Raw genomic sequence first — 19,137 nt, forward strand, 5'->3', positions numbered from 1 at the left:
CTATTTTTTATCATGGGTTTCATGCACTTTCTGTAATAAAACATCTAAAATGAAAAATCCTGTCAGATAGGGGTCATGGTCTAATTTGTGTCAGTTTAGGGATCCTTTACTTGAAAACGTTTGGGAACCACTGTGTAAGGTACAGTGTAAACATAAGTAGCAGCAGTAAACAAGTGGCTGAAACATGTCAGACTACAATATTGTCAGGTATTGCTATTATTAACTAATAAATTATTGCACCAATTAATTATTGCATTGGTGTATTTGGTGCAAACATTAACATACTAAAAAGGGAATAAACAATATAGCAAAGTACTGCAACAGTCAAGAACATACAGTACATACAGAATAGATATATCATGATAAAAAGTGTGTAAAAAGACTAACAAAATAAGAAATATGTACATTATAACAGTTTTAGAAAGGGAAAGAAGTAAGGCTGTACGGTTTAGTGCAGGGTGTGCAAAAATATTGATCATTGGATGTTTAAAAGTTCACAGTACATGTAATATGTGCAATGGTCAGGGGTAATAGTCCAGGATGTGCAGTTAAAAATGTCACTTCATATAGGAGGAAATTACTCTGGTGATCGTTAGAATTCTTTATGGAAAGATTACCGATCTCGCTGACATCCAACTAAATGAGAAAATGCTTAAAAAATACGGATTGTACATACAATATACATATTGCACTCTCTTCTCGTGTTTCCAGTACACTGGAAAACCCAGAGCACAGGAGGAAATGCCACGTGTACATACTGCGCATGCCCGACGAGTTTTACGCTGATCCTGCTGGGTGATCCCAACTTCCGGTGAAAGAGGAGAAGCGTCTCACACGATTACTCTAACAAGGCCTAACGTTACTCACCCGTAGGTAGTTGAACGGGGTATCGGTTGTAGCCATGGACCTGTGATCGCCAACAAGTCAGCTAATTAACTTTTTAAGAAAGTAGAAGACGTCACCATAGACGCCGCTTTGACTAAACGTCACCAGAGCCACAGGTTTGAACGTTACCCCGCTACTGCCAGCTAGTTAGCCAGCTAAAGACGCAGCTAACGTTAGCTTTTCGCCAACCAAGCGCCTCTAAATTAAGTCCTGGTGTCTATTTCAAGATGTCAACTGCGGGATTTAACTCTCAGAATGGGACAGGGGCAGGACAGGCATATGCGAACGGTGAGTAACATTCAAATGTAAGTAAAGTTAGTTCAAGGCAAAGTAGCTAACAGGAGCTAACTCGCTAAACGTAGCGATAAGTAATAAGCTGACACTAGCAGCAGTTCTTGGCTCTTGAATCTGTGGCTATTTGCTAAGTGTGCTAAATGGCTTGCTTAGGAAATTAAGGTAGCCAAGCAAGGGCGAGCTGTCATGTATAGTTAACGTTACACCGGGACAGCTGCGGTTAACGTTAGTCTTAACGTTAGCTAAATTGTTGCTATCGGTAATGTAACTAGCTATAACGTTACCTGCCTTGGTCAGAACCAGAATGAGATGTATTGCCAAAGTAAGTTTAAACTTGCATGGAATTTGCCTTGGTATGTTTCGGGCATACAATAAGCATAAAAAAATGGAATAAATACAGCACAGTATTGTAACAGTCAATAATTTAACTATAGAATGGATGAGCGTTAATGTAACCTGTAGTGACTATGGATGGGTTGAGTCCGAGTCTTTGGTAACTACATTTTACCAGTGCTACTTTTTGATTTGTCGAGTTGGAAGACAAACCGAGAGGTCAACGGGCATCATAACTTTTAAGACAGGTGTCGGGTTGTTCCATCTTCTCCCAGTAAACATAACGGCCATGGTATGATCACGCTGTCAACGTAGCACTTGTTGTTCTCCTGTAGTTGTTCGGTTAGCCAGAACCTTTCCTGTCATGATAAAATATCTAACGAGCTTTAGCTTGTCTTTCCGCGTCTGTCTCCTTAGTTTTTCCTGTACAGTTTAACATTCCCATTGGATTTTCCCATCTGCAGGTTTATTAGTTACCTCACTGAATTGTGCAATACTGATCTTTTTAGCAGGTTAAATAGCTCGGGTGTTTTTGCTATCGACGTTATTGTACATGTGGCAAATTGGGGATGATCCAGATATGTTGCTGCAGATCTTTCTGTAGGCTCATCTATTTACTTATTTCAACTTGAGATTACTCCAACATTTTGTATCAGGTTTCCCTTGAATGGTGAGGAAAAACACTCTGTGACATCTGACAAAAGTGTGATTATGTGCAACCTTCAGAAGCGTTTCTTGTTGATGCATGGGAAGGAGCTCTCTTGTACTGTTTAGATGAAGCAATTGCCGCTTGAGCTTCAAATACCTCAGGTGGCTTTCTAAAACTGTGTGTGTGTATATATGTATGTATGTATATATATTATTGTTCACTGCATTCCCCAATAATCATATTCCCATCTCCCTTGAATCAGATGGGTCAATAAAGGATGCTAATCCAGCTCTGTTCTTTGACCTCTAATCAATTTGAAAACAATGTGTTACTGACAATAGGAACAAACCATGAAAACATGTCACTAAAGCTGGATGGGATAAGTTTTCAGAACAATGCTTGTAAATTCATTGTTATCATGAGATCTTTAATACGAATGAACAATTCAAATGGGAGGAAATATCATTTGTGTCTACATCATTTATATATTATCACACCAATATGTCTCCACATGTCACTTGTATTTTACACTACTTATGGCCATAAGCATTGTATGCTTAGTATGTCATGGCCATACGCTTCATGTATAAAGCTCATGGTTGAGGGTGTCTATTCTAGACGGATTCATGTTTTCTTGCATATTCTTATCATGAGCCCTATTCACTCAGGATTAGTATTACCAGTAGGGATGTCGCAAGAACCGATACTTTGGTACCAAAATTCTGAAAACGTGCCAGTACTCATTTTTTCACAGTACCAAAGGTACTGGGGGATGCAGTCCTTCCGGACCCGACGGGGGCAGTATATACGCCTAACGTTAAAAATGTTCTAGACTGCCGCTAAATGCTGAAGAACACCGACCAGCATGGAAAAACAGTGAATAGCCCCTGATCTCCCTGAATGGCTTGTCCGCATTCAGCTTCTGGCTTTACCGTACATCTACGGTGGCGGCTTTCACGTCTTCACCTGGAACTACCAAGCCGCAAGTGAGTCTATTTCTCTCTGCCGTTGTCTATCACAACCTAACGTGTGCTCTGATAGCACTTGTTTTAATGGACCTCTATAACATCAGTTAATTTTAACCAGCCCGGTTCTTTGTAAAAAACAACAACGGCAAAGAGAAACTGACGTAAATACTGTAAACATGCTTGCTGTCTGGGAGTTCCAGGTGAACTCATGAAAGACGGTACCGTACGCTGGCTGTGTGGTGATGCCAGGCTTCAAAGCAACGGGCTGTGGGGTCCAGAAGACTGACGTGTTCGTTTTTGTAAATCATGCTCCCCTTGCCCCCTCAAATCCACACCATAACAGAAAGTTGAAACTAAAAGAAAACTCTGAAAGAAGAGTGACATGACACCAAATGTTTAAATAAAGGAATTCATATTTAAGTATTATATTCTCCCCCCTTTTTTTTTTTTTTTTTTTTTTTTTTTTTTACACACAGCGTGTAATCGACTTTAGTATCAAGTTTTGTGTACTTTTGTTGGTATCGGTACCGAATACTAGATTTTTGGTCTTGTGACATCCCTAACTACCAGAGGACCTCATGTGATTTAGTAAATACCCCCCCCACATCTGTGTTTTGTGCAGCACAGTCAGTATTTTACTTGAATTTACTGAACTTAGCCCCCGCATATGATGTCATGGTTCTGTCAAAACTTTCAATTATAATTGCCAACGCAGTAAATAAACCCCAAATCACAGAGATGCAGATTCACACGGGACTAATATCATACAACCACTCTGTTTGGTGAAATCTGGTAGGTCATTTGTGGTGGAATTCTTTTCCTTGACAAATTACAGACATGGCAGATTTGCACAGGATTGAGATCAGACAACCTCCGCAGTTATTACAAACTACTAGAGGTCCCCAGGTAATACAAGTCCCATGCGAATAGGGTTATACACCCACTTGGTGTTAATGAGGCCAATTTTTTAATTACCTTCCTTTTATGTTTAGGTTTTACCTTTTTCATTGGGTTGATTTGTGATTGGCAGAGTTCAAATTCCACATCAGGCTTTTTGATTGAACAAGAGCTGTTACTGACTAGGAACTTCTTACAATTTCCCTTTTCTAGGGAAGGACAAAGATTTGAGGTGGATTATGTGCCTTCATCTATTTTTGCTCATTGAGTTTTCTAATCCCTTCTCACTCTGAAATTCATTTAGCTTTGCTTCCACGTATATAGTATAGGGCTAAGTAGATATGGGTGAATCTGTTTGCATAAATGTAATCATTTAAGGTGCAAACAGCTATACATTGGTGCTGCAATTTAAGCTGTTGCCTGTTAGATTGTTATTTGGATAACACATTTTTCTATATGAATTCTCACTCCGACCCATTTCTTTCTTTCTTTTTCCTACAGATGAGTAGATTAGTATTTGAGATCTGTTTTTTTTTGCTGTTGGCAACATCTTGCATCATCTGCTATTTCAAAAAGAGTGAATCCTGTTTTGATATTTGGTATGACACCATGATTCTTGGTCTTGATTTGACATTCAGGAAGTTGAGAAACAAATGCCACGTTTTAACCTAGTATCTGCACAATATACAAGTAAAGAATTGTTAATTGTGCAGAAGTGTCTGTGGTTTACTACTACTAAGGTCAGACTTGGCTTAAAGCCCCACACTCACTGTCACTGTGGGCAGATCATGGTGAATTACACTCAGATAAAGGGATTAGACCCTGGGCTGTCACTTCATTGGTCATTTGGTGGATCTAAGTGGTTTTCACTTGGTGTTCTATAAGTACTGTGCCATCTGTTTTTCATTTACCTTTTTTAAAACTGTGCTTCAGATTTAAACCCAAAGACTTGCTTGTGACACTTGAATCACAAACAAAAGCCCTTTTCAGACATGGAATCTGTAACATTGCAGGCTTTGCGTTTCTGGGAAGCTAATGGCTTGGCTTCTGAGCTTTTGAACTGGAGAGCTGCAATCCTAGTTCAGATTTTGGCATCTGGCACACGAGGGAGTCCAACAGCCCTTTTTCTTCCTGCCACAGTGGCAGCACGGTTGGAGAACAGTTTGAAAGTAAGGGTGTTTTTACACCAGTTTCATCTGACTTTTGGTTTTGTTTTCCCCCTTGGTTGCTGTGGCCAGGTGTGCTTTGTGTTCTAGGATGCAAAAGAGCATACAAACTGTAGTAGCAGTAGCATCTATCTGGACAATTGAAAAGCGATGTTTCTTTCACAGAAATATGTATTAGTCCAGAACACAAGACTTTCTTCCTTTCTCACTCCTGCCCCAGACACATCTGACCAATAAGCAGATTGAACATTCTCATGTGGTTTGTAGTGATGCATTGTGGTTCGCTTGGATTTTATATCTGTGTGAAAAGAAGCTGAACCAATGGAAAAATGCTCTAAGTTTATCAACTCAACTGTTATGGACCAGAACAAACAAACTATAGGTAGGAAATTGTGAATTTCCCTGTTGTGCGATTAATAAAGGATTTTGAATCTTGAATCGGTATTTAACCTGGAGCTGACATGTAAAATTGCCGGAACATTTAAGAAATGAAGTGTATGTCTTAAAGGGCTCAAGTGTCATCTTGATGGATGGACTTGTGTTGTTTTGAGTAAAAGAAATATTGAATAACTAAATAAACATAGGCCTGTTGTTTTTGGTTCTCTAACATGCCTGTATTTTTCATTCTCTCTTCTGCAGGTCCGTCACAGAATCCAGTTGGGCTGCAGCCAGGGGTCAGCTATGGCATGACTCACCAACCAACCTACAATCCAATGCAGGGCAAAGGTCCCGCACCCCCCGGCACTGGAATCCACCCCTCTGGGCCATACCAACCTGTTCATCCAGTTAGCTCCTACCAGCCTGGCCCACAACTCAGTTCCTACCCAGCTCCTTCAGGCCAGTCACTGTTGACCAGGCCTCTAATGGGAGGCCCTCCATCCCATACCCCTCCTCAGTTTATCAGCCCTGGTCCTAGGCTGCCCCCTCCACAGGCCACACCTCCCCCTCCTGCTGTGTCTTCTAGTAGCTACTACCCTAACCCCCGGCAGCCGCAGCCCATGGCTCCAGCATGGCACTACAACACAGCTCCCCCACCAATGGGGCAACCCACTTCCATGAGCATACCTCCCCGCGGCCCCGTGCCTAACCACGTAAATCCAGCTGCAAGCTCAACACAGTCATCGACACCTTACAGCCCTGCACCACCAGCCCACGTGTCTCATAGTGTCACCCAGCCCCCAGGCCCAGGGATGCCCCCCACCTCTCTACACGGATATACCCAGCCAGGTAGGAACACAAAGGCTCTGCTGAAGTCTAAACTGTACCATCTATATGCACAATACAATTTTCAAATGGAGGATTAGATAATTACAAGGTGAAGTTGGCAGTGAATTAGACTCTAATGCAGGCACTCCTTGGATCACATCAATAAAAAGATGAATCATCCTTTTAAGTTTCAATAAATCAGACTAGTGAACGTTAGCCCTGTAACTTCAATTGCAGGGTCCCCATTACTTAATCACTGTAAGATATCCACCACATTATCCTTCTAATAACCTCTCTATAGCACTATTAGGGTCTCTTGTCTTTTTTTCCTCATCACCATTTTAATTGACGTGATACAGATATGCATGTCAAGAATTCTGATCTGTTGGAGCTGGACCTTGCCCTCTGGTCCTACTTTGAACAGGTCTCTGGCTCCCTCCCAGGCACAGGCTCGTTTACTCTGAGTTTGTACAAAGTTCAATTCTGAATTTTATTGTTTAAATGTGATTCTTATGTAGCAGCATGACATGGCTTTTAGGACAAATGCAAATTTTACTTTCAGTTTCTGGTCCAGGTCCATTGCTAAAATGATTGCTCTCTACTGGTGATGTTAGCAGAATGCACACAACCGTATCTCCTGTGCTGTTAAAACAATTTGATAGATTCGGGTAGTTAAGTAGTTTCATTTATTTCAGAGAGAGTTAGAGGGTTGTCTCCACTGAGAAGTATTTAGCTCTTTGTCAAAAACAAAAGCCCACTAAAAGAGAATGTCAGTAACTTCTTCTGCCAACAAGTGATTTTCTCGGGAGGAAGTGGCTTTGTTAAGTGACATTAGCATGTAGTTTGTTGTGTAATCTGTGGCCACAGTGTCTCAATGATTTGTCATAGCATTGTGTAAATTAACCTTGATTTTTTAAAAAGCTTTATTTAGTGCATTACTTGGTTACATCAGTCTGTCTGTTACCAGCATATCTCTCAATCAAATGGTCAGATTGGCTTAAAAATTGATGTTCACATTCACACCCCCAGCAGTAAGAGTTGGCTTGATTTTAGTGACTTTCCCCCAGCAGCACCATCAGGGCATATCTTCCCAGTACAATGGTGACAGTGAGAGTTGCAGCTAACTGGAGAAATGATTAGGTCTTTGTGGCATTGTGTACTGCGATTGCTTTCTTGCAAATTAAAAATGTGACACGTCACAAGCAATTCTCAAATGTCACACATTGTCCACCTGCAACAATAATCTGTTGAACCGTTTTGGCTCTTTTGAGCTGCTGAAAGTTTCATAGTCTCCAGTAGGGCTGGGCGATATGGACCAAAAGTCATATCCCGATATATTTTGGCTGAATATCGATATACGATATATATCCCAATATTTTTTCCCGCAAAGTGAGAGCACTTCAGTCAAAGCCAAATATGACATGTCACAAATAATTTCATAGAAACCGGCTATTTCAGTGAACAGTTGCAAAATCAAATGAATAAATAATAAACAGGTTATATATATATCTATACAAAATATCTTCACACTTAGATTTTTGATAAATAATCATCAGTAATATGGATATAATGACTAAGTGTGTAAAGGTGAATAATAGAACAGTTACAACAGTCTGATAAGTTCAGAAAATGACATCACTTTACTGTAATGCAGCCTTTAAAACCAGGAAAAGACACTTATGTCATATTACGATATCCAAAATCTAAGACGATATCTAGTCTCATATCATGATATCGATATATCGCCCAGCCCTAGTCTCCAGCATTAACAGTGATAAAGTATTTTTCTCATTAAAATGTTTCATATGAATGTAACATGTTACAGTGCCGATATGAAATGCACCAAAGTGCCGTGAACAATGTGAAGGAAAGAGGATTATCATTTTAGTCATTATAATGCAGCTTTGTCTCAGTCTAATCTCAAATCTAATATCTATCTTTACACTCTTGGCCTTTTTGTCCCTGAAATAAAAGATTCTTCCCTAATAATATATAGATAATTATTTGTCATAATAATCTGTCGCTGCTGTAATATTAATCAACCTCACCAATTGTGCATGGTAATGCACCATATGAATGGTGTAAGTCTCATTTATAAAAAATAAAATAAATGTATTAACCTTTTAGACAAAAGAGAACATACTTCCTGCATGTATTGATCAACAAGTTAATCAAGGGGTTGGAGTCCAGAGGCATCTTAACTGGCTAGTTTGTCAGTAGACGTGAACATGTCTCTCTTGCTGTCATTGTTCTGACAGTAGTGCCACCAGCTGTTGTTGCCTCTAGTCAGAGCTTATAATTTTACACATCAGTGATGCCTCATATTTTTTTCTACATGACATGTGGCAGTACCACAGAGTGCTCTTTTTTTATTTAATTTTATTTTTTTTTACACAAAACCGATGCAGTGATGATGCAGTTTCACCCCAGATGATGGAAGGTGTTGTCATCACAAAATATTTGCTAAAAAGAAAATTTAACAACTATGTATGTGATTAATTTTATAAGAATTTTATGCTTTTTCACTCTGGGAAATTGTGATGACCGTTGTTCACTATTTTGTCACATTTTATATATTCGAGTAATCAGAAAAAAATATATAGAATAATCATGATTTGTTGCCCTAAGATGAATCACTGTTGTTGGTGTTTTTCACCAGGGCCTGCACCTCCACCAATGACTCCCATGGCTCCCCACACATACCAGTCAAGCAGAGCACCCTATGGCCCCCCACCTACAGGCCCACCATCAACCATGAAACCCACACCGCCTCCTACTGGAAACCTAATGGCCAATGCCACACCTCCACCCCCCAAGGCAGATGGTAAGTTTTGTTTTTAAAACCGGGCACATGACATTTTTGTGCTTTGTCCTCAGGTATGACAACCTACAAAGACAGCAACACACTGAGTGCCACATTGCTTTATACTTTACTGCATCACTTGGTTCATTTATTTACATTTAGTTGGAGTGGTCTTAAAGGTGCCAACGGCCTGGTATGAACTCAGCAAGACGAGACAAGCAATTTATTAAAAAAATTGTTTGAATCAATGTTTCTGAACCAAAAAAGGAAATGGAGCCATTTGTTGTTCATAAAACAACATGACCAGTCACTTAAGTAGTTAGTTTTTCAGCCCGATTGTAGATGGCGTGTTTTAACTTGTTTTTATCTAGCTTTGTAAGCTTGTGAAAAAGAATTGAAGGTCAAAGTCCGTGCAGCACAACATTTTTCCCACAAATTGGGCAAGTATATAATTACATGTTTAAAATACAAACATTTTGTGAGTCTGTGCCGATTGTAAAATCAAAACGCTGTCAGCCATGAGTGTGCAACAGTATGTCCATTTATAAGCCAGCCGTTTTTGTTCTGATCACCTTCCGTTGTTTCCCTCCCTCCCCTCCTTCCTCTACATGCCAGCTCAGTGTGGGGGTGCTGTTAACAGCACTCTGCCCCCCACTGAGCCCGACTGCCAGGAGGGGGATATTGAATGTCCAGGTGTGGTTTGTCAGTTGTTGTTAGTGTCAGTGCTTTGCTGCCCATCCTGTCCTCTCTGTGCTGTTGTTCATTGTATCTAGGGATGCACTAATTATTTTATTCCATCCCTTAAATTGCCAATACCAAATATGAAGCATTGCAGAATCAGCTGATACAGAGCTCCAATCTGTTAATTTTAGACAAAATGTTATAAATAAGTTATTTAAGTTAAGCTCTGAAGATGTTTTGCTTTGATCTCTATAACTTGTGCTTATGTAGCTGGGTGTTAGTGCTGCTTTAGCCTAGTATTTCTTTTAGTATTGGTGCATCCCTAGTAACATATTTCCTGTTAATAGTTTGTTTGCCTCTCTCTGTCATCCTTTTTATCATATCTCCCAAATGACCTCTAAATTAACATCTTAGAAACCCCAAAGTATAAATATTTCTTTAAAACACCATACATCAGTTCCCAGCATCAGCATCATCATCAATATTGTTGTTTTGCTTCAGTAGTCTTTTGTGTCCATCTACTGTAGATCAGATCATTCCATAGCCTGTGGTTGGCACACTGGGATAGAAATAGCAAAAAGTGTCACTAAAATTGTTCACATCTGTATTTGTTTTGAAACAGGAACTATGGCTGGCAATGGCCCACAAGCACCAAACAGCTATAATCATGTTGACAACAAAATGGGTAAGGTCATTTTCTGCCACAAATTAAATTATTTTCACACCAACCATATGTACAGTCTAAATTTACAAAGCCAGGACTTCATAGCTGCTACACACTTGGCGTAAATGGGCATCATTTGCCCTCTTTCAATTTATATCACAGTTTTTGAAGGAGAGTACAGCCTTCTACAGTAAATCCCTTTAGTACTAGTAGCTAGTAGTACTGTTTAAACACTTACAAATAACAACCTGTTGCATTGATTTTTTTGTTGTTGTACTAAATACACAATGTCCCAGAAGTAAAGCCCCATCAATGAATGTCAGTTCTGGTGTGCTTTTACCAATTACAAGTCTCTCGTTTTCTTTAGTTTAAAGGATAAGTCTGTAAATATTCTATACTTTTCATATTATCAAAGAACTCCATGGTGTGTGTGTGTGTGTGTGTGTGTGTGTGTGTGTGTGTGTGTGTGTGTGTGTGTGTGTGTGTGTGTGTGTGTGTGTGTGTGTGTGTGTGTGTGTGTGTGTGTGTGTGTGTGTGTGTGTGTGTGTGTGTGTGTGTGTGTGTGTGTGTGTGTGTGTGTGTGTGTGTGTGTGTGTGTGTGTGTGTGTGTGTGTGTGTGTGTGTGTGGTATTCCTCTTTTCAGAAGAGCTCCAATGTTGTCCATTGACCAATAAAAACACATTAATGAGCCACACTGTTGGGGGATGTGTTCCTTCATTACCATGTAACCCCGTCACTGTTTATTTTAAATCAATTTCACATACACGGTTGTACTGCTGTAAATACTCATCAGCCACCAAATGTGTATTAATCTGTAGTTGAAAATGTTCTCAACAAATGCAACGTTTACTCCTGTTTAAGGAATGGTATCTAAAATACACAGTGCCTAGCTGATTTAGGAAATTACTGGTCTTTTGAAACTATATATTGGTGACCTGTTTTATCATTTCTTCAAGTAGAGGCTTGGGGCACACGTCTTGAGAGATGGACTAATGCATTGGTCTGGTCTTATCATATAATTTGTTAACAGCAAGACAAATATAGTCTATAATATATAATAAATTATAATTTAGAGGGGTTCACTTTTTCAGTAATCACTGCTACTCAGTAGGGCTTTGACTCCGAACTTCGTTATTCGAATATTTAAAAAAAATAATGATATTCGAACGAATATTAGCCAGCCCTTAATATTCGAACCTGTTATGAGCATTATTTTTTGTAAATGCGTTTGCTTGTAAACGTTGTTTTCAGTTCAGATTCCGAGGCTTTTTCACGCATTTCAAAATGTAAATACACGTCGCGGCGACGCACGTCTCTCGGCCGTGGCTCGGTAGCGTTGCATTCCCCCCTAATTCTCAAAGAAGGCTGGCTCGTCCAGGGCCAGCTCAGCTCAGGGGCAGGGGCAGGACCAGGCCAGCTCAGCGGCGTCTTTCTCCCGTCGCGTTCCGCTGTCTCTCCTACCTACACCGGCCCCGCATCCTGTCCATTCTCCCCTTTCTACCTGTCTGCTCAGTGCTGCTGCACATGAGGAGAGAGAGGGGAGGGCGGGGCTGTTCCTCACAACAGAAGAGAGAGGTGACTGTTTCAGCGGCCACAGGAGAGAAATACATTGCGTGCTCGCTGGACAATACTGGCGACTCTTTTTTTATTTTACAGAAAGTCGCTGTCTTTTCTACAGATTTGTCGCTAGTCCCTTTTGTGAAAAAAAGTCGCTAAGTTGGCAACACCGCCCACACACACTGGCTCGACGCACACACCAGCACACGAGTATAAACATCAGACCGCTTTACGTAGGCTACGGTGAAAGCTCCAAACTTCCTGTCGAAAGCATACTGTTTGTGTTTAATCCAGGGTCTGACTTTCAATTTGTTTTTTTTTTTTTTAAATTGAAGGCATTTAATGGTCAAAATATTATTAATAAATATTCGAATATTAATAAACAAACGAACTTCGAATAAGATTTTTGGGCAAAAGTCAAAGCCATACTACTACGTGGGTTGGATTTCTCATTTAAAATTTCTGTTCCCTTTACTTCCACAGCTGGCATGCCCCAGTCCGGACAACCTGGTCGGCACTTGGGCCACTACCCCTCCCTTCCCCCTGGGTACCAGAACACCTCGGCTGCCCACAACGCTGGCCCCCCCATGCACCCTGCGATTCAGGCCGCCACGCAGCCTTACACTCAAGCACCTTCGACATACCAGCAGGTGAGAGGGAAGTCACAGCCATGCGCTGACTGAGTACTGTTTAAGCATTTCACACGTACTCTTCTTTAGCTCATTCTTACTGGTTGTGGAATGATGTGCTCGGCAATTTCTGTCATGCATTTGCTTCTCATAACAAGATAAAAAATGCTAGAGAAATATAAAATCTTTGATGTTTTGGCTTTAAAGGGGTCAGATTAAAGGCGCTGACACACTAACCCGGTAATCGCCCATTGGACAGTCAGGCGAGGTCGGTGACTCGAGTCTGTTACATGTGTTCCGTGCCGTCGGCCGTTTGATGGGCTGTCGGCCTTCATTTTGGCCAACCTGACGTGTTCAGTCGGAGACAGGGCAATCGGGACTCACCTGGAAATGGCGAGCGGAATTGGCGTGACTAGAGTCTCTCAAAATCTGACGGAAATCTTTTAAACTAACTTTTGTTGATCTGAAATGAAGACACATTCAGCAACTGCACGGCCTATTTCTCGCTTAGAATGTTTTCAGAAACATGTTTCATTGAACTATTTTAGTACAATATGAGATCGTATTCTGAACGGCCGCCATGACAGTCTGGCTTTGAATTTCCGGAGAAAACAAACCCACGTGACGCGTTGGTCCAATCAGCGGCCGGTTTTCATTTTTTGGGCAACATTACAGATTAGCGCCGCCTGCTGTTATGGAGACATTACGTCTCGTCTCTTCGGCGTGTTCTGAGGCACTTTTTGGACCAACTCGGGGAGACTCATCAGTCCGATTTGCTTTTCTGCCGACGGTTGGCCGTCTGGATGGTGCGTAACTGCCTTTTTAGAGGCAGTGAATATCAGTAGATATCTACACCAGTCAATCAAAGCATGGGTGGTCATCCATGCTTTATGATTTGGCTTTCATAAGTTTTTGGTAAATAGATCGACTAAATAGCTTGTTGTTTTCCCTTCTCTCAGCCACCTGGTGGCCCAGGACCAGCCCAACTGAGCCCGTCCCTGGCGGCTTTGAGCCTCCAGTCCAGCACACCAGAGGCCCTGAGAGTGGTCAACCTGCTGCATGAGAGGAACCTGCTGCCACCAAGCCCGATCCCCGCCCCAACACCCTGTCTCCCACAGGACCTGCAGAAGATCAACTGTAACCCAGAGTAAGCCATGGCAGACTACTATTGACAGCATCTGTGCAACTGTAAACATTTTGTAGTAGATCAGCATAATCATTAAGTTTTCCCTGGATATGTTGCCCTGGGAGTTCCTTGGCGACATTGTTCCGAGACAACAATTTGTGTACTACCGGGGACAACGTGATCTCTTCATGCAGTTCAAGGAATATGAACTTTCTGCGTTTGTGTCTCGCCAGGGTTTTTCGTAGTACGCTGACCAGCATCCCTCAGACTCAGTCACTGCTCAATAAAGCCAAGATGCCACTGGGCCTGCTGCTCCACCCCTTCAAAGACCTTTCGGTAACACCTCAGTTCAATATTGAATGTGCACACACATTAGTCAGTGCATTTACATCAACTGAAATAATGTTATTGTTGGCTCTCTATTATAACCTTATTTCTTAAATGTCACGTAAACATGAAACCTGTTTTACTCAATTAGTATTACAGATTAAGAGGAACATAGTAGAAACACAACTACGTAAATTCTGTTGCACTAAAACTTTTAAGCATAATTTAACTGTGAGTCAGTATTGTGCAAAATAATCAAGTTAAGGGACCGACTCAACCCAGTGTAGTTGTATGATGCTGCTGAATTTCTCTCAAGATACAGGTAGCCTGTAGCTATTCCTGCTAAATAGCGTAAAAGGAAAAAGGCAGTAAATATGACTGTAGCTATTCCTTAACAAAATAAAACATTTTATTTGCTAGCTAGCAAAAAAGTCAGTTAGCCTAACATTACTTATTGGTCTTATACTTCTTGACCAAATTAATGGATCAATATGGCCAAATAATAGCTGGCAACAATCCAGTGGCATAAAAGAGCCACCATGAGTTGGAGTATTGGTGATGTTACAGCTGCAACCCTTTTACTGCTGTGTTTGACAGTTGATCCAATCTTCCGGTTCAAGTCCAGAACAGTTTCATTGCTAAACCTGTATCTTGAGAGCATCATACAACTACACTGGGTTGAGTCTGTCCCTTAACTTGCTTATTTTGCACAATACTGAATCACAGTTAAATTATGCTTAAAAGTTTTTGGCGCAACATAATTTAAACTTAACTTACTAATTAGAGTAAAAACTAAACTTACATTTGAAGAGATTTGAATCGGGTCTTGTTTGTGCGACCCAGCCTTAAGGGCAGTTCAGAAATAAATTGCATGGCCTATTTTTCTTTTACCATGCAAAAAACTTTAACTACTTTTTCCATTTATTTATTTATATAATAGTGTTTTTAACTGTTTAAAGCTATAGTGCGTAGCTTTAACTGATAGTATTAATCGGTCAAAATTCTTAATGTTGGTTAAGTGTTAAATTATTTTATTAATGTTAAGGATTAACATCTCTATCTACAGCCACACCCACTTCATCCACAATTATATTCCTTATATTTTGAAGATAACTACTTCAAACCTTTTACTGATTAAACACTGAGAATCTTCTTAACACTTTTTCTTTTCTTCAGAATAGATTTGACTCAATACGCCTCTGGGCAGAATTTGTCAGAATGAATTCATGTTTGTTCCTGTGTTAATTGAGGACACAGGCGTTGCACAATCTAGACATCAACAACACCGTCTTTATTGAAATGCCAGTTACAACTAGTTACAATAAAATGCATTCTTACATGGCTTTCTTTTATTCTGTGGTTTTCCTTGTAGCAGCTTCCTGTGGTGACATCCAGCACCATCGTCCGGTGTCGGTCCTGCAGAACCTACATCAATCCCTTCGTCTCTTTCCTGGACCAGAGGAGGTGGAAGTGCAACCTGTGCTATCGGGTCAATGATGGTAAGAAAGGGGGAGGGGTGATTTATGCGCTTTTTAAGTACCATCCTCTAAAGTGTTCAAAATAATACAGCCTAGCTACAAAATGTACAGTACAGTGGAGAAATATAACCTTACTAGATGTTGTGTGTGTGCCTGTGTGTAGTTCCAGAGGAGTTTATGTACAACCCAGTCAGCAGATCGTACGGAGAGCCACACAAAAGACCAGAGGTCCAGAACGCCACCATCGAATTCATTGCTCCTTCAGAATACATGGTATTTTTCTACTGCTTTATTGACATTGGTCCTGTTAAGAATCTGAACAGTTAGTGGCATGCTCAGTTTATTGTAAATTGGAAACTAATTTCCTTATATGTATTAGTGCCAAGGCACAAACTAAATGAGACAATTACTCACAAAATGATATGTATGTAAATGTAATATGTGTATAGATTATACAGTATATAGAATTGTATTATGCGATTGTGATGGTCGGTCTTTACTGACCTTGAGTAATGTTACATGTGTTTGTCCTCATTTACCCAGCTGAGGCCACCACAGCCTGCTGTTTACCTCTTCATTCTTGATGTATCCCACAATGCAGTGGAAACAGGCTACCTAAGTGTGTTCTGCCAGTCACTGTTGGACAACATCAATGCGTATGTACAACATTCAATTTCCATTTAATAGAGATGTTGGGAAGACTGCATGGCCTTATTTTGTCATATCCCGTTGTGCTTTTAAACTGCACAGGCGGCCAATTCATGAATTTCAGTTTAATCGACATTTCATGTGTCCATAAACTGATATAGTCTCATAAGTCCATAATTTAAAGTTGTTTATGAAGGTATTTCATCGTTTATAAATACACTTGCTTTTTGCCAGAAAGTGGCAAAAAATAGGCAAATGGCTGTTAAATTATTGCCATAAAGTAGTATAATTCAACAGAAGCAGTATAACTTCATACTGCAAGGTCTTTGTCACCTGAGTGCTAGCTTTATTAAAAAGTGTGTCTGTGTGTGTCTGTGTGCCAGGCTTCCTGGAGACTCTCGGACAAAGGTAGGCTTCATCACCTTTGACAGCACCATCCACTTCTACAACCTCCAGGAGGGACTTTCTCAGCCCCAGATGCTCATCGTGTCTGACATCGAAGGTGAGATGCAGCTGACCACACGTTCATTACTACAGCAACATGACACCAGCTGTGTGCAGAAATGTAGAATGCGTATACAAGATATCAAGAGATCAGGAACTGCTTTTTTCGGGTGGACTGTTGCTTTCAGGGAAACTTCTGCGAAATCTAGCTGGATCTAAATTTCTTAGTGTCAGAGATGGTAGACAAAATTATCAAGATTACGTCTTTTTTTTTTTCTTAAATCCATTTAACTATTGATGTCAAGGTAGCTGCGCCACAAATAATGGCTTGCTCTTTATTATGCTCTTTGAATTAATTACTTCATAGTAGCTGCATAAAAAACTTTCTTACCACTATTATGATATCAGGGTGTGTATGACAAGTGTGGCTGTATTATATTTGTTTAAATAGTAACTTTTGTGTTTCACAGATATCTTTTTACCAACACCAGACAGCCTTTTAGTAAACCTCAATGAATGCAAAGAGGTAAGAAAATTTACTTCGATTGCAGCTATGTCGTGAATGTGAATTATTATTATTATTATTATTATTATTATTATTATTACGTGAATAACAGTCTGAAACCCCCTAATTTTGTCATATATATGAATGTTAAGCTTGGTTTTAGTTGTGTGCTTTTTGTTTTTTCTTACATTGTGTAGATATTAACATTAATAGCTGCTCACTGTGTGAGAGGAAACTTCATCTTCAACCGGACTATGGGCCCCTTAACTTCAGATGGAAGAAAAATGAATTGAGCAACAAAAGTTTTCCCTCTGGGATTAATTTTTTTTGTTTTTCAGCTTGTGCAGGATTTGCTGAAGAGCCTGCCAAATCTATTTGAAAAGACCATGGAGACCCAGTCTGCCCTGGGTTCAGCTCTGCAAGCAGCCTTCAAGCTGCTGTCACCTACTGGAGGGCGCATGTCTATCTTTCAGACCCAGCTGCCTAACCTCGGTGTGGGGGCACTCCAGTCCAGAGAAGACCCCAACCAGCGGGCATCTGCCAAGGTAAGAGAGACATCAATCAGAAGTGTGTTGGACATACAGTAGGATTAAAGAGCCGTTACAGCAGCATTATACATAGTCAGAATTCTCTAGGGAAGTCATGGAATAACCAAGATTATACCATGGTCTGGGTGAATACTCTATTCTGATTGGCTGCAGGGTTTCCATTAAAAAGTGATATAGGACACCTTCTAAGTAGTTCCATTGTGTGTTTACCATTGTAGATCAATGTGCTACATTAAAAGAATAAAAATAATAGGCTGAATATCTTATTGACAACACTAAGTGTAGTCCTTCAGTGCCTCATCCTCTAAACACGTGCTTAAACACAAGCTGCAAGAAGTAAGTTACACTGCGCCTGTGAACTTACTATACTTTGTTTCACACTTTTCGATTATCTCACATCCGATTCACTGTTAAACTTGCTACTTCAGGCTGCGGCCAAAAGTACACATGGTGTATAATTTGGTTGTGAAAATCTTGATATTGATTTGGGGACAACGACAAGTCTGATAGCTAGTTTGTCTTATTGGTAAACATACTGTCAAATAATATTTACTGATTGTCAACCGTACACAATGTTATTGTTGACTTTCAATCTTGCAACCATAACGTTAGCTTTCGGGCTCAAAGCTGAGCCAAAGGATTGTATGAACTGAGCGGGCTACAAATATCTCCCTCTTAACAAATGTTCTTTGGCATGTGATCATGGTATAAGGAGGTTCATGCCCTAAGAGGTGTCAGTTATCTGTAATTAATGGATGACGGGGAGGTCAGTTGTCGCCTCGTTGAGCATTAACCCTTGCGTATTACAGTCATGGTTCAAAAATATACGTGATTATTATTTTTTACTTTCAAGGCAATTGAGGCCAGACAAAACAACACTGAGCTCATGTCACAAAAGTGCTCGGTCTTATATACGTATGGAAAGTCATGGAAAAGTTATAGCTTTTTTATTTCTTGGAGCCAAAGGGCCGGCATTCAGGACTAATCTGTCTTTCTGGCTCTAAAACAATAATTAGATCTTGAAAAATGTCTTTAGATTTTGACATTTTGGGTAGTTGCATTATGTTACAATTTTGAGCTCATGGTCTCACCTGGCGTATTTTCCTTTAGGACATCCAGCACTTATCCCCAGCGACAGACTTCTACAAGAAGCTGGCTCTGGACTGCTCCGGCCAGCAGGTGGCGGTTGACCTGTTCCTGCTCAGCTCTCAGTACTGCGACCTGGCATCGCTCGGTAAGCCCCGGACTAAATGGTTGAGAGAGGGTGGATAAAGGGAGGGTTTATTGGACCTTTTGTGTTTGTTTACATGTCTTACATGTCTCACAAGG

The 19,137-nt window shown here is 40.5% G+C and overlaps 1 protein-coding gene across 3 annotated transcripts in view; it reads left to right on the forward strand.

Moving 5' to 3' along the window:
- The window catches only part of sec24a (SEC24 homolog A, COPII coat complex component), a 57,829-nt gene that overhangs the window by 31,498 nt on the left and 7,194 nt on the right, over window positions 1-19,137 (forward strand). The window contains exons 1-14 of one of the 3 annotated variants that reach the window (XM_028594490.1): window positions 750-1,173; window positions 5,832-6,419; window positions 9,058-9,222; window positions 10,505-10,567; window positions 12,587-12,753; window positions 13,692-13,879; window positions 14,092-14,194; window positions 15,558-15,684; window positions 15,827-15,936; window positions 16,207-16,319; window positions 16,695-16,813; window positions 17,226-17,281; window positions 17,599-17,805; window positions 18,919-19,042. In XM_028594490.1, coding sequence (XP_028450291.1) covers window positions 1,113-1,173; window positions 5,832-6,419; window positions 9,058-9,222; window positions 10,505-10,567; window positions 12,587-12,753; window positions 13,692-13,879; window positions 14,092-14,194; window positions 15,558-15,684; window positions 15,827-15,936; window positions 16,207-16,319; window positions 16,695-16,813; window positions 17,226-17,281; window positions 17,599-17,805; window positions 18,919-19,042 — 2,191 coding nt within the window. In that variant the 5' untranslated portion in view covers window positions 750-1,112. Of the gene's footprint in view, window positions 1-749; window positions 1,174-5,831; window positions 6,420-9,057; window positions 9,223-10,504; window positions 10,568-12,586; window positions 12,754-13,691; window positions 13,880-14,091; window positions 14,195-15,557; window positions 15,685-15,826; window positions 15,937-16,206; window positions 16,320-16,694; window positions 16,814-17,225; window positions 17,282-17,598; window positions 17,806-18,918; window positions 19,043-19,137 lie in introns of those variants that run through there. The other 2 variants (XM_028594491.1, XM_028594492.1) reach the window with 2 other exon arrangements.

The sequence above is a fragment of the Perca flavescens genome, chromosome 13 (assembly GCF_004354835.1).
Source record: "Perca flavescens isolate YP-PL-M2 chromosome 13, PFLA_1.0, whole genome shotgun sequence".
Lineage (NCBI taxonomy): Eukaryota > Metazoa > Chordata > Actinopteri > Perciformes > Percidae > Perca > Perca flavescens.